Genomic DNA, 12,162 nt, shown 5'->3' with positions numbered 1-12,162 from the left:
CCATCAGATGATGTAGAAATAACAATACTCTGTCACTGCACTGAAATGTTTGTAATTCTTTGTAAACTTTGATTAGATCTTGTTGAATGTAATCTGCAACAACGCTGTGCCCACCGGCTATGTCCCTTGTTTTAAAGTTTGAAGGCTTTTCATGGTCTAACTAATGATTGGTTTTGTGACTGATAGCTCTAGTGATTGATTGAAAGCTGTCTCCACTTTGCGCCAGTGAAGGCCTGCACTGCCTGTATTTGAAATGCTGCACTACTCGATGTCCTTCATTTTATTCTGAACATTAAGAGACGTCGAACTCTTTTTCTTTTCTCGTGATTCTCTGTCAGATGAAGGAGAATTAATTTGTGGATTGTTTCCCTGTTTTATGATTATTTGCTGTGAGTCATTTTGATTGTCCTTTTCTGTTGTTTGTCACTTCGCCTGTGTGGGGTCAAATTGTTTATGATTTGTTGAAACTTTAGTACTTGAAAGTGTGAAACTCTTTTTCTCAGGCTGTGTGGAAGTCCATTGGCTGTGGAACTGTTTTCATCAGTGAACTAGACTGTTGCTGTTCATGTGTTTTTCTCCCAATTAATTTCTTTTATTCATCCTTGGATTTCCGTTTTGTATCAAGACTTATTTTTGTCAGTATGGTTTGATGAGTAAATTCTCAGTGTGAATCTGCAGAGGTATGCAGTCGTAACGTCGTATTTTATTTCTGCTGACATTTTACTTGAACATGTTGATGTGATTTTGTTTCGATCCCTTCCCCCCATTGATTCCAGTACGCCTAAAGTTGTTATCCATTCTCCTGTTCATCTTGCACTGGGTCCACCCAGACGCCTTTTTTTTTTTTTCATTGTTTTGGAAGTTTTGGCTACAACTGGTGATGCATTGAGCTGCTGGAAATATTCTCTCAATGGCTTATTATCATATACAATAAAAAAAACTTTATGATGACACAATATACCAAGTCACATGTTTTTTTTTTACTAGTCTTTTTTGTGTTGTAAATGTTTAATGTTTTGTTGACATCGGCTGAGGAATCTCAGCGTGAAAGTGTCCACGTGTAAGGGAATTAGTAAATCCTCAAAAACATGTAAAGTCAAAGGAAAACTATTCACATTTGTTGCTTGAGGTCCTGTAGCATTAAAACTAAACTTATTGAATAATTCTGAGAAGAAAAGTGATGCTAAGCATGTTGAATATGAATTCCTTTCAAGTTGCAAATCCTTGCCATGTTTGCATTTATCCCAGTTTAATGTTAAATGCATTTCCCAGCAGTCCAAATGGTGCTTTATGGAAGTTATCCATTCATAATGTACTTCTACATAAAACTATAAATCTCAGGAATGTCTTATCAACTGAATTTAATGGCTTCGCAAATTGGGAAAACCCACAACCCAACTTTTCCTCTTTGTGACACACCTCCTCCAGGAATAAAGGAACTACAGCTTCCAGGCAAAGCAAAGAAAAGCTTTCCACTCACAGTCAGAGGTTAAAGGTTGATGCAGGAGGAAAATAAACTCGCTGATAATTTTTTTACTGCTATAAATATTTTATTTACTATTTAAAAAATGTCACTTTACTTTCAAAGTAAATGTACATATTTAAAGTGTTAAACTATTTTTTTTCTCAAATTTGACCACATTAAAACCGTTTGGACACGGATAACCTTAATACTTCCGTTTTAATTGTAGTTTTGTAAACAAAGACATCAAAAGGAACAATCAATGTTACAATATGAAAAGAATTTCATTAGCACATCTGGATTCCATTCATTGTCTCAGATGATAAAGTTCACATTTCCACAATGACAGAAGTAAATGTCACAATCCAATGTTCTGCTATTTGGCCCGGACACGACAACAGGTCTCTATGTCAGTGCTAAACATTGAATAGACACTTACAATAAATCACCAACTTTCTGATCAAGACAGAAAACCTGTTAGATGCTGTGATTTTATCTAATTTCAGAATAAAGCTTAAATAAAGTACAAATTTACTGCTACCAATGCTTTCTCTATGCCTCGGAGAATTGTGTACATAGGTTTTGCTTGCGCTAATTTAGTCATTTTAAAATGTATATGTTGGTGAAGAAATGTTGGTAGCAGGAACTATAAAGTCTAAGGTCAGTCGTAATAACCTTTCATTTATTCAACCATCTATCTGACAATGAGGGCTGGTGCCTATCTACAGCAGTCATCGGGCAAAAGCCAGGGTACATCCTGGGCATGTCGCCAGTCCATCTCAAGTTGCAATAGCCAAATGCATTTATCTTAAGTGCAACTATTCCAAAAAAAGTCTCAATGACATTTTAAAACAGTTCCAAAGTGTCTTCATTATCAGCATTTACAGTGAAGTCCTGTAAGTCAAGTTGTTCATCCTTTTAGACCAGATCTACTGATAAATGGGCCAAACGTAGTGGTTGTGGTTGCAGTTGTACTAATTTGGGGTCTATTTCTCATACAGCGCATGTTTCCGGTGGTAAACACGCACTGCAGGGGCCACAGCACAACTATAACCAATAGCACCATGAGCACTATGAAGAGAAGCATCCTTTTCCAGTCTGCCAGTCTGCCCATCAGTCCAGGCCTTCTGGGCCTTGCCTGGACTGGAGCATCCACCGACTTACTGGCCCCAATGTCAATGCAGATGCAGAAGGTCGTGGGACTTTCAGGGACTCCTGAGACGGCGTCCTGTCTGGAGCTCTTGTAGCACAGCTTCTCCCCCTCCAACCACACGGGCTCCTCCTGTTGTTGATGGCTGGGGAGTTTGCAGAGGACCTCGCGGCTAGTGGCCAAGGCAGGAGGACCATCCTCTGGCAAAAAGGTGAGATGACGGCAGAAGGGGCAAGAGAGGCGCATGCTGCCGCCACTCTCATCCTGGTCAGTTAGCGAGACAGCCATAAGTCGGGAAAGGCACTCGAGGCAAAAGGTGTGGGTGCACTCCAGCAGCTTGGGTGTTTTGAAGACATTGTCATAGGTGTTGTAGCAGATGGAGCATTCTGGCTGGTTTGCCACCGATATCTTCTTCTGCAGCTCTGCTGGAATTTCCTGTCTGGGAATCTGCATGTGCCAGACCTGCGGAGTGCTTTCCTCCATCTTCCAAAATGTACAGCTTCCTCTCTTACGTCCCTTACAGCCTTTTTGACTGTCAGTCTTGATCACTCTGTAATTTCTGGGTTATCTACAAAGAATGAAAAAACAGGAGAGATTAGTGATATATGCGCAAATCTGTTTTTCACTCATCGCTTACAATAATCCTAACAAGTCAACCAGAGCAGATTTTACACAAGCTATGTCTGTTTGAACTTTAAGTCATTTAAAATAATGTTTCAGAGCGCAGCGGCGTGTGCACCGCTTCCTGTCTGAAAGACCCATAATGTATGTTGTATGCAGGATGATTGAGTACTGAATACAGGAAAATTATATTAAACAGGCTGTAAACCTATACAGAATCAAATATAATTGTAACTATCATAAAGCAAAGTATGATATTCCAAACATTGTGCATTATAGGGGTTTATGTATGTGAATAGCTAAATAGAGTTTTAATGCACAATTAAATTATTGTGTTTTAGTTGTATAGGGATTGTTTCAATAAAAAGCTTGCAGGCATGACAGGTACACAAACAAGTTAGCAAACAATGGTTCTTACTTGCCTTGAGCAAGCTGCTTCCTGAAACTAATTAAGTTCTTTAGTCCTGTTTTGATTCTGGTTCTGTTCGTGGTAAATCTGGTGCCCTTGCCACTTGTTTTTGCATAGCATTATTATTAGTCCCTGTTGGAGTTTTAATGGGAAGGACACTGAGTGTGTTTGTGTGTGTGGGGATGAAAGTTGTGGGAGCACAGGTGTTCTTGTCACTGTGCCCTTAGGGTTGGTCCTACTCCAGTTTTCCCATAAACACAATGTCCCCGCTTGTTCTCCAGCTAATCACTCAATCTACCCTTGACATTCCTGTGACTGTCACTCTTTATTCCTTGCTGAATCTGAACATGTTTCACAAGGATTAGGACATATTTGTCTCTCTAATTGTAATTACAACACCTTATCAGTTTCCCTACAATTCAGTTATAAGGTGTGGTCTCAGCTTGTTTCCTGAATGACACCTAACTTTCTACGATGATATTAAGTGCCTAATCATGTGCATAATGGTTCATACATAAATTTATACATACAATATTATTAAATAGAGCCTTGTTCTAATGTGGGTGTGTTATATTTAGTGAAAATAGAATTTAAAAAATAACCAACTAAATTCTATATCTTTGAAAATGTCTTAAAAATTGTCATTTTGAAACCACTAAAACCACAGAAAGCTAAAGTGCTAGCCTCAGACTTTTGTTATGTGCTCAATGTGACCTCAGTGTAACTTAGTAACCAACCCACTCACTTTGTTAAAGGTTTACAGTTTTTAATCTTGTGGCCAGTGAGGTGGAACGCAACAGAACATTTTTATAATATGATAAATTCCTTATTGAGAAAAGGTTACTTCAAGATATGATCCACTGACTTCAAATTTATGATTGCTATTTTAGTAAGAAAAGAAATGGGTGTTTAATCTCTTTTTTTTTTTAGTTTTAAATTGAAAGTAATGGAGTAAGTTAAATGAATGGTCTTTTGGTAATGGGTTTTTGTTTTCCTTGCCACAGTATGGAGGTCTAAAAGCAATTATAAAATATAAATTCTTATTATTTCCAAAAAACACAGGTGATTATATCTTTTTTTTTTTTTTAGAATTGTATATATTTCATGCTGCATTACAACAGGAATAACCCATCAATGATGGGCGGAGCTTACACTACTCTGGTGATTGTTAACCTATCAGATGTTAGTCTATTTCGCAGTGACAGTTTGAATACATTTGTGGAGCACTGCAGTAAAACTGAATGAATTCAATAGATTTTACATGTAATTTTTTAATTATCTGTTTTATAAATTAGTGACATATTTAAATAACTCTTGATCATTTAATTATTTAAATCAAGTTTTATTTAACTAGGACATTTATAAATAACAGTAGAATGGTTTTTTTTCACTTGATGCCTTTCAGTGTTGAGGTAAAAATTCAGAATGCAGTTTAAGGTGAAGGTCATGCTGACTGTTTTCACAAGACTCTATAGTTGAATGTAAAAAAAAAAACACAATCAGGTCATGCTCTCATCTTTTTAATAAAATCTTGGGTGACCACGTGGAGGAAATTCAATCCAAAAATGGCTTTCAGACTGTGAGGGGTAGGCTGATAACTCATCAGCTGGGTCAAATATTAACTTGCACCAGGTTTCTGCTCAATCCAAAACATAAACTTCAAACAGTGGGCCGGTCTCTTTGTTGCCTTTCTTGGCTCTGTGCAGCGTTCTGTTTTTCCTCTCCTGCCCCACTGACCTTTTGAGAACGAATCACAGCTCATTTGAATGAGCCAATTTAAACTTTTTTTTTTTTTGCAAGCCTCAGTACTGTTTTCTTGCTTCTGGAACTTCTTTGTGTTCGTCTCAACTGCCTGTTTAGTATCTGGTGTATATCAAACTGTCATGCTGGATGCTGCACTACCTGTTCTCAGTTTGCTAAGCAAATGAAACTTGATCTACCTGATGTTTTTTTAAAGGGAAGGGGCGGGGGCCCTTACAGAGACGGTTAAACTGAATTTGAAGTGGGCTGTGGCAGAAACAGACAGGAGCCTGTGTAAATAAGAAGGACAATGCGGGCAACAGTACACAGATACAGGAATCCAATCTAAACATACAGAGCATACATTGTAAGTCTGCTGCAAGAGCTCCTAATGTATTTTGTATGATAGTCTAACTATAAAATCAAAATTTCTGAGCAACGTTTAGGTGAAGTGGTTAAAAAAACACCCTAATTTGTTGCAGATAAACACAGCTGTCACTGTCTAATGTGCTGTTTTCTCTTGATTTAAGGAGAGTTCCTTGACCAATATTGTAGAACTTGGGAGAACACAGTACACTATTAATGAGTCACTATTATAAAAGAACAAGATTTCTATATGCAAATATCCAATTTACCTGTTAAATGATGAAGATGTCAGACGATCCCCTCTTGATCTTTCACCTGGCTTACTCCCTTTCCATACAGAAATGCATTTTTAAAAAGTTATCTGACTTCATAGATCCTAGTGGGAGTTTTAATTGTCCTTCTGCGCAGGTTTACTTCTTCTGGTGTGATCTTGTGCTGCAGTTCTCACTGTGGCTGAGTGAGTGCTCTGTAGTAAAAGCTAGCGTCAGGGCAGGAGCTTTATCCTCCTTCCTCCTCAGCGTCTGTTGGCCGTTTCCACCTGCCCTGTTCTGTCAGCTCCCTTTTTAGCCCTCTATGCAAATGGAAAGTCTTGGCCCTGGGGTGGTGTCTACAGTGGAAGAGGAGGGGAAAGAAGAAGCCTCAGAACTAAACAGACCTGTACTGATGTTTGTCTACTTAACACTGCTCCCATTCTCTAATTATATTATTATAGTTCTACCTTTTTTTACTGTGTACTCCCTGATCTGTAACACAATAACTCACAACCCTGCAAACCCCATTCAAACAAATGTAAATGTAATAAATCCTTCAGCTGACAGTTGCATTTATTTTCTTCAGAACCAGAGCAGATCCGAGGCGTAACATATCCCCCCAATCACACCAAATTCTCACAAAAAACATGTCTAACAACTTAATACTGGTTTCAAGCAGTCAAACTTTTTATTGCTGCCAATTTAAAGATACTCTCCAGTTGTGTTTTTAAGTTTACTAACAAATGTACATTGACAATAAAAACACAGCTGAGTTATAAAGTATGGGTTTCCACAAAAGGTTTTCACAAATTACAAAGGACTAAAAAGGCGCAGTGATGAAACAAATAGCTAATCCCTCTTTGTTTTTATTTAGGTTAATGACATCACATAAGGCACAATGCTACAGCTAATCAGTTGGCATTAATAAACACTACAGCGGACAACCAAGTTTACACAGATTTTAAAATAAATTCTGAACTATTTGAGATTCAAGATGCTTATAGGTGTCTGAGCCACAGTGTTTTACTACAGCCAAATGTTCATGTTCCGACTTACAGCTCAAACATTCTGCCTCAGCCACACAGAATACATGTAAACATATCTGAAAGAGAAATTTGATCAAAACAAATGTCATTAAAGAGTGGGGGGAAAAAAAATTGCAGCACAAGGTCAAATAAGCCAAAGAGCTTTGATGAGTTGCTTGATGCCTTATGCGACGTCACCATGGTCACCTGGACGCTTGTTTTAAGAAAGGTAGATTTGTACTTGATTAAATACCATTTCATAACCAAATAGCAAAACAAATAGAAACATTGGCCATAACATGTTCTGTAGCTAACTATATCTAAAGTGTGGATGAGTGATTTTGTAGAAAAGTCTGGCTAGCAGCTTTAGTCAGTTTCACCACTCAGGTCATGGCTAGCATTCAATGTATAGTGTAATGTTTTGCGAATGCTGTTAGCGGTGGCTGATCTGTGAGGGGCTTGACAGAAACTAGGCCCAGAAATCAAATTCTGCCTAGAGCCCCATAAAACCTTGGGCCAGCTCCTTCGGGAACTATAAAATCTGCAGTTTTAAATAGGAGGCCTTTATTACTCAGTTTTTCTTCCAGAATACACAGATCCAAACAGAGTGGGTCAGCCATTGTGGCATTAAATACAAAAGACACACAAACCACCGCTGCTTTGCATGAGTTGATTTGTTTGAGATGAGAAATACATATAGAGGAGTCATTTCCATGCATCCAGTGATAAGGTAACAGGTGCTGTTGCAAGACTATCTTCCCACAGGAGCGCTCCTCTGAGAGAACAACCTCCTGTTCCTCCTTTTTACCAGTGTTCAGTGTTACTGACCAGTGTTGCACAAGCTAATCCAGAGAGGTGACTTCATAAGGAGGGGAAGGGAATACTAAGAGTGAAGTCAGCATCCTGTAAGAAAGATTTGAAAGTATTGTTAGGTCAAAACATCTATTCTTCATGTGATTCAGGAAGTAAAAACAGCACCATAACCAAGATCCAATGAATTCAGATTAATAAAAAGAATATGTGTTTTATCTAGTTTATTTGAAATTTGGTAACTTATTTCATTTTATGGCAATGACTAATGCCTGTGGGGCATTAAGTATAGCACATTTGTGCAGTAACAGCTGTGTAACTGACTTGGTTATTTAGTAACCCAAACACAAATACTGCCGTATCACCTCAGCTCAGCCATTTATTGAGTGTTGTGCAGTGCACACTTATAGGAAGGATTAAAACTTTTATCAAACGAAATGCAGTCTCATTTTGCTTCCTGGAATGCATAAAAGTTGGCCTGACAATAAACATATCAAAGATTAAGTAGGTGAATGTCCTGAGCGGAGCGTTATCTTCCCGGAACGGTGGGGCCGGGCAGAACTGCCATTGAGACCAGTGGAAGGATACACGTGAGCAGGGAAGTTGTGTGCCAAGCCGGGCCATAAAACAACACAATGTTTTCCATCTTCTCACATGAACTGACAATTACACCGACACTGAAGAGCAAAGATTATAGTTTCAAGGCACCAAGGGGAAAATGTCTGCTCCTTCTAATAGAAAAAACACAATGTTACATTTGTGGGAGCTGCTGTGTTTATACTGATTTTGTAACAATGTTCTTGCTCACTGTGTTTACTTTATTGCCTTGCAGTGTTGGCATATTTTGGACCGAGTTTTAATTTTAAAAGGTCTTCAAACCTACAAAACATCTAGTGGCTTATGATGAGACATAGAAAGTGGGATCCGGGTCAATAAATGCACAGTCAGTGCCTTATTAAAATATTAATACCCCTTCGACTTTTTCACATTTTGCCACATTACAACCCAGACCAATGCAAAGTAGTGCAATGAAAATCAAACTTGGCTTTCAAGATTTTGTTACAAATTTGTATACAAAAAACTGGCGGCATGTATTTGTATACAGGCCACTTTTCACCACAGTCACTGCTGATTCTACCTGCTTTGCACAGTTAGAGACCAACATTTGCTTTCCATTCTTCTTTGCAAAATAGCTGAAGCTCATTTAGTTTGAACACAGAGCATCTCTGAACATCAGTATTACCACAGATTCTCAATTGGATTTACATCTGGACTTTGATTGGGCCTTCCTAAGCCATCATATTGATCTCAATTGTTTCATTGTAGCTCTGCATGTATGCTTAGGGCTGTTGTCCTGCTGGAGGGTGAGCATCTGCCTCAGTCTCAAGTATTTTGCAGCAAATAGTTTTTTCTCCAAGATTGCCCTGTATTTATCTCCATCCAGCTTTCAATGAACCCTGTTCAGATTCCCTATTAGCATCCCCATAGCACACTGCTGCCACCATTATGTTTCATCATGAGGATGGTGTTCTGGGTGTACGGTTAAAGATATTCGCCACACATGCAGATCAAATAGTTCCGTTTTAGTCTTATCTGACCACAGCATCTTCTTCTGCATGTTGGCCCTGTCTCTGACATAGTTAACGGGAAACTTCTTATTATGTTCTTTCAACAATGGCTCTCTTCTTGCCACTCTTCAATGGCCCCATGTGTGGAGCGCATGGTCAATAGTTATCCTGCGGACAGATTCTCACACATGAACTGTGTATCTCTGCAGCTCCTTCGGGGAGTTTTGAAGCTCTTAAAAACCACGAGTAATTTCCCTTCCACTTCACAATTATCCATTACTTTGTGTTGGTCTATTGCCTAACATCCCATTATTTTGCATTTTAGGTTGCAGCATGACAAGTGGAAAGGTTCAAGGGGTATGAAGAGTATTGCTAGGCAGTGTAAATCCTTCATCAAGGCAGTAAAAGCTATATTAAAGGCTTGTGCCACCATTTTTAAAGAACTGATTGCTGAATGAACAAGCTCACAGATAGGAAATGAAAAATGAAATGGGAACTCTAAAGGAAGGATATTATATAAAAAAAAGGATGATGCTTGTGAATACTGACGTGACTTGAGGACCAGCTTTATCAGTGTTTCATTCGTTCTTATGTTCCAACCTAGTTATGGAATATTTAGTTTTTCTAACATGTCCAGACTATGAGTTACTCTGGCAACACCGATTAACAAAGTTTTCAAGACTGTTTATTTAAAGCGGGGTTCTGTGGAGAGTTATAGGAAGGGCAGTAGGTATCTTACCTTCAGTAGATAACTCTGAACAATTTCAGCTTGGATCAACAAAGTTTAACAGAGTGAGACCAAGACTAACATGGATTTCTAGCATATTAAAACAACAATCTCAAACATTTTAGACCCATTTATGCAAATCACATGACATGGGACATGGGAGTCTGTAATTAATTAAACTGATGGCAAAACATGCATGTATGACAAAGTGCAACATTTTAAATGGGGCAGTAAATGACACACAAATAATTTAGAGAAGACAAACAAATATATTCAGTGAAACATTTACTGGATGCAGTGGGAAAACAAAAATTAATTAGATTTATGATATGTCAAAAGAAATGGAAAACTATCTAACTAATTGAATGTGTAGATGTAAGATGTGTTTCTGTAAATATTAATAATGCTGAACATAAAATAGCAGTGCCATAAAATCATATACGTTTGCAGGTTAAAAGGACTGCATTAGATAACAAAGGGAAAAGATTGATGTTTATTTAATGCTTTTTCAACAAAACAACATGCGACTCGTTGCAAAAGATACAGCAACGAACCGTTGGAGGTTCAAACACAAAGATTGTGTACCATGGTGTGTAACAAATTCACATGCTCAATAATTTGACCATTAACACTCAGAAACAAATGCACATATAAAGATCTGATTACTAATCTTTAAGACAGCTGCAGTCTATCATATCCGGGTCTGACTGTTGAAGCTAAAATGAAGTCACAAACAAGGGTGGTAAATAGCAAGTATACTGGTTTACAGGCAAATGAGGACCTTCTTTATAGTTTACTGTAATCTTGTGGGTATCATCAGCTTATCTTTATGGCCCACACCAGCAAACATTCTCCTTCTTAATCAACTAATCTTTGGCCCTGCTGGTATTACTGTAGTAATTTGGTTGTTGGTCATTTGTGGAGGAAGAGGGAAGTAAATCCTATTCATAATTTGTCTTATCGTGATCCCATTATCATTGTTGTTCAGAGAGTCACTGAGAAGTTATTATCCTGGGGAGCAGGGGGACAGTCTCTCAAAAACTATGACCTCTTAAGGACAACTAAGTACAACATTTCATGAGTACAATTTTCCATGATGATTTAAATTAACGTGACGCCAAGGAATTATGGTTTGCAGGGAATTATCTTTTTCACCAACGCTGACTTTCACTGTGAGAACCTGATGTTTATGGCTGTGTGTATGCTGAGTTCATGTTATGCATTGCTGCCTGCAGGCCAAGAGACTTTTGGAGAGTAGTATGTCAAAACATCTGTTGACTCATTCATACAGTGTCTGGATGACTTTCAAGGCCTTTTCCAGGGTACATGCTATATTTGTTATTATTTTTCTCTGGTTTTTTCTCAGCTTTCTCAGTATCACACAGATAGCGAGATCTGTTGAGGTTTAGCTACACTGTATTTTTCTGTGTGAATGTAGAAAAGCTTTTGATAAAGGCCTTTGAGATATTACCACAATTTAAGATTACCCCTAAAATTATTGTCAGTATGATAATACCTTCATTACTTGAGCAAAAACAACAGGAATTCTTGGTTAACGCATAATATTGTTTTGTTGTAAACTTGTTTAGATGCATCAAAACATTGTGGAAAGTTTTCACACTATCCACAATTGTTATACAATAACAATAAAGCTGCATCTTAATTAATTAGAATATTATCAAAATGTTTATTTATTGAAGTATTTTCAATCTAAAAGTAAAACATATAGAGATTCATTTCACAATGATGTTCTGTTTCATGGTTTATTTCTGTAAATTGTGATGATCCTGGCTTACAGCTAATGAAAGCCCAAAATACAGTTCAGTAGTTTATCAGACAATTGAAAAAGAATTTTTAATGCACAAATATGGCTGTAGTGAAAAGTATGTCCATGTACTTTACAGTATTTACACTTAATACGTGGTCAGGGCTCCTTGTTTATAGATTACCGTGCAGTATAGCATGGAGGAGATCAGCCTGTATCATTGCAGATGTATTCAGGGAGCCCAGGTTACCGTGGGGTTTAGGTCAGG

General features: G+C 37.9%; 1 protein-coding gene across 1 annotated transcript; it reads right to left on the bottom strand.

The window, feature by feature from the left end:
* Nucleotides 1-1,525: 1,525 nt before the first annotated feature.
* On the bottom strand, nucleotides 1,526-6,316 carry LOC124872685 (RING finger protein 223). Its single transcript, XM_047372945.1, has 2 exons — nucleotides 6,018-6,316; nucleotides 1,526-3,180 (listed from the first exon to the last, which is right to left on the bottom strand). The coding sequence occupies exon 2, from the start codon at nucleotides 3,093-3,095 to the stop codon at nucleotides 2,373-2,375; it is 723 nt and encodes a 240-aa protein (XP_047228901.1). The 5' UTR covers nucleotides 3,096-3,180; nucleotides 6,018-6,316; the 3' UTR covers nucleotides 1,526-2,372.
* Nucleotides 6,317-12,162: the final 5,846 nt, after the last annotated feature.

Source organism: Girardinichthys multiradiatus, chromosome 1 (assembly GCF_021462225.1).
Source record: "Girardinichthys multiradiatus isolate DD_20200921_A chromosome 1, DD_fGirMul_XY1, whole genome shotgun sequence".
Classification (NCBI taxonomy): Eukaryota; Metazoa; Chordata; class Actinopteri; order Cyprinodontiformes; family Goodeidae; genus Girardinichthys; species Girardinichthys multiradiatus.
This window is presented reverse-complemented; position numbering and strand designations above follow the sequence as displayed.

Bases quoted from the DNA above. Each gene is read 5' to 3' on its own strand.
- LOC124872685 (XM_047372945.1), bottom strand. From the start codon at position 3,095: ATGGAGGAAAGCACTCCGCAGGTCTGGCACATGCAGATTCCCAGACAG.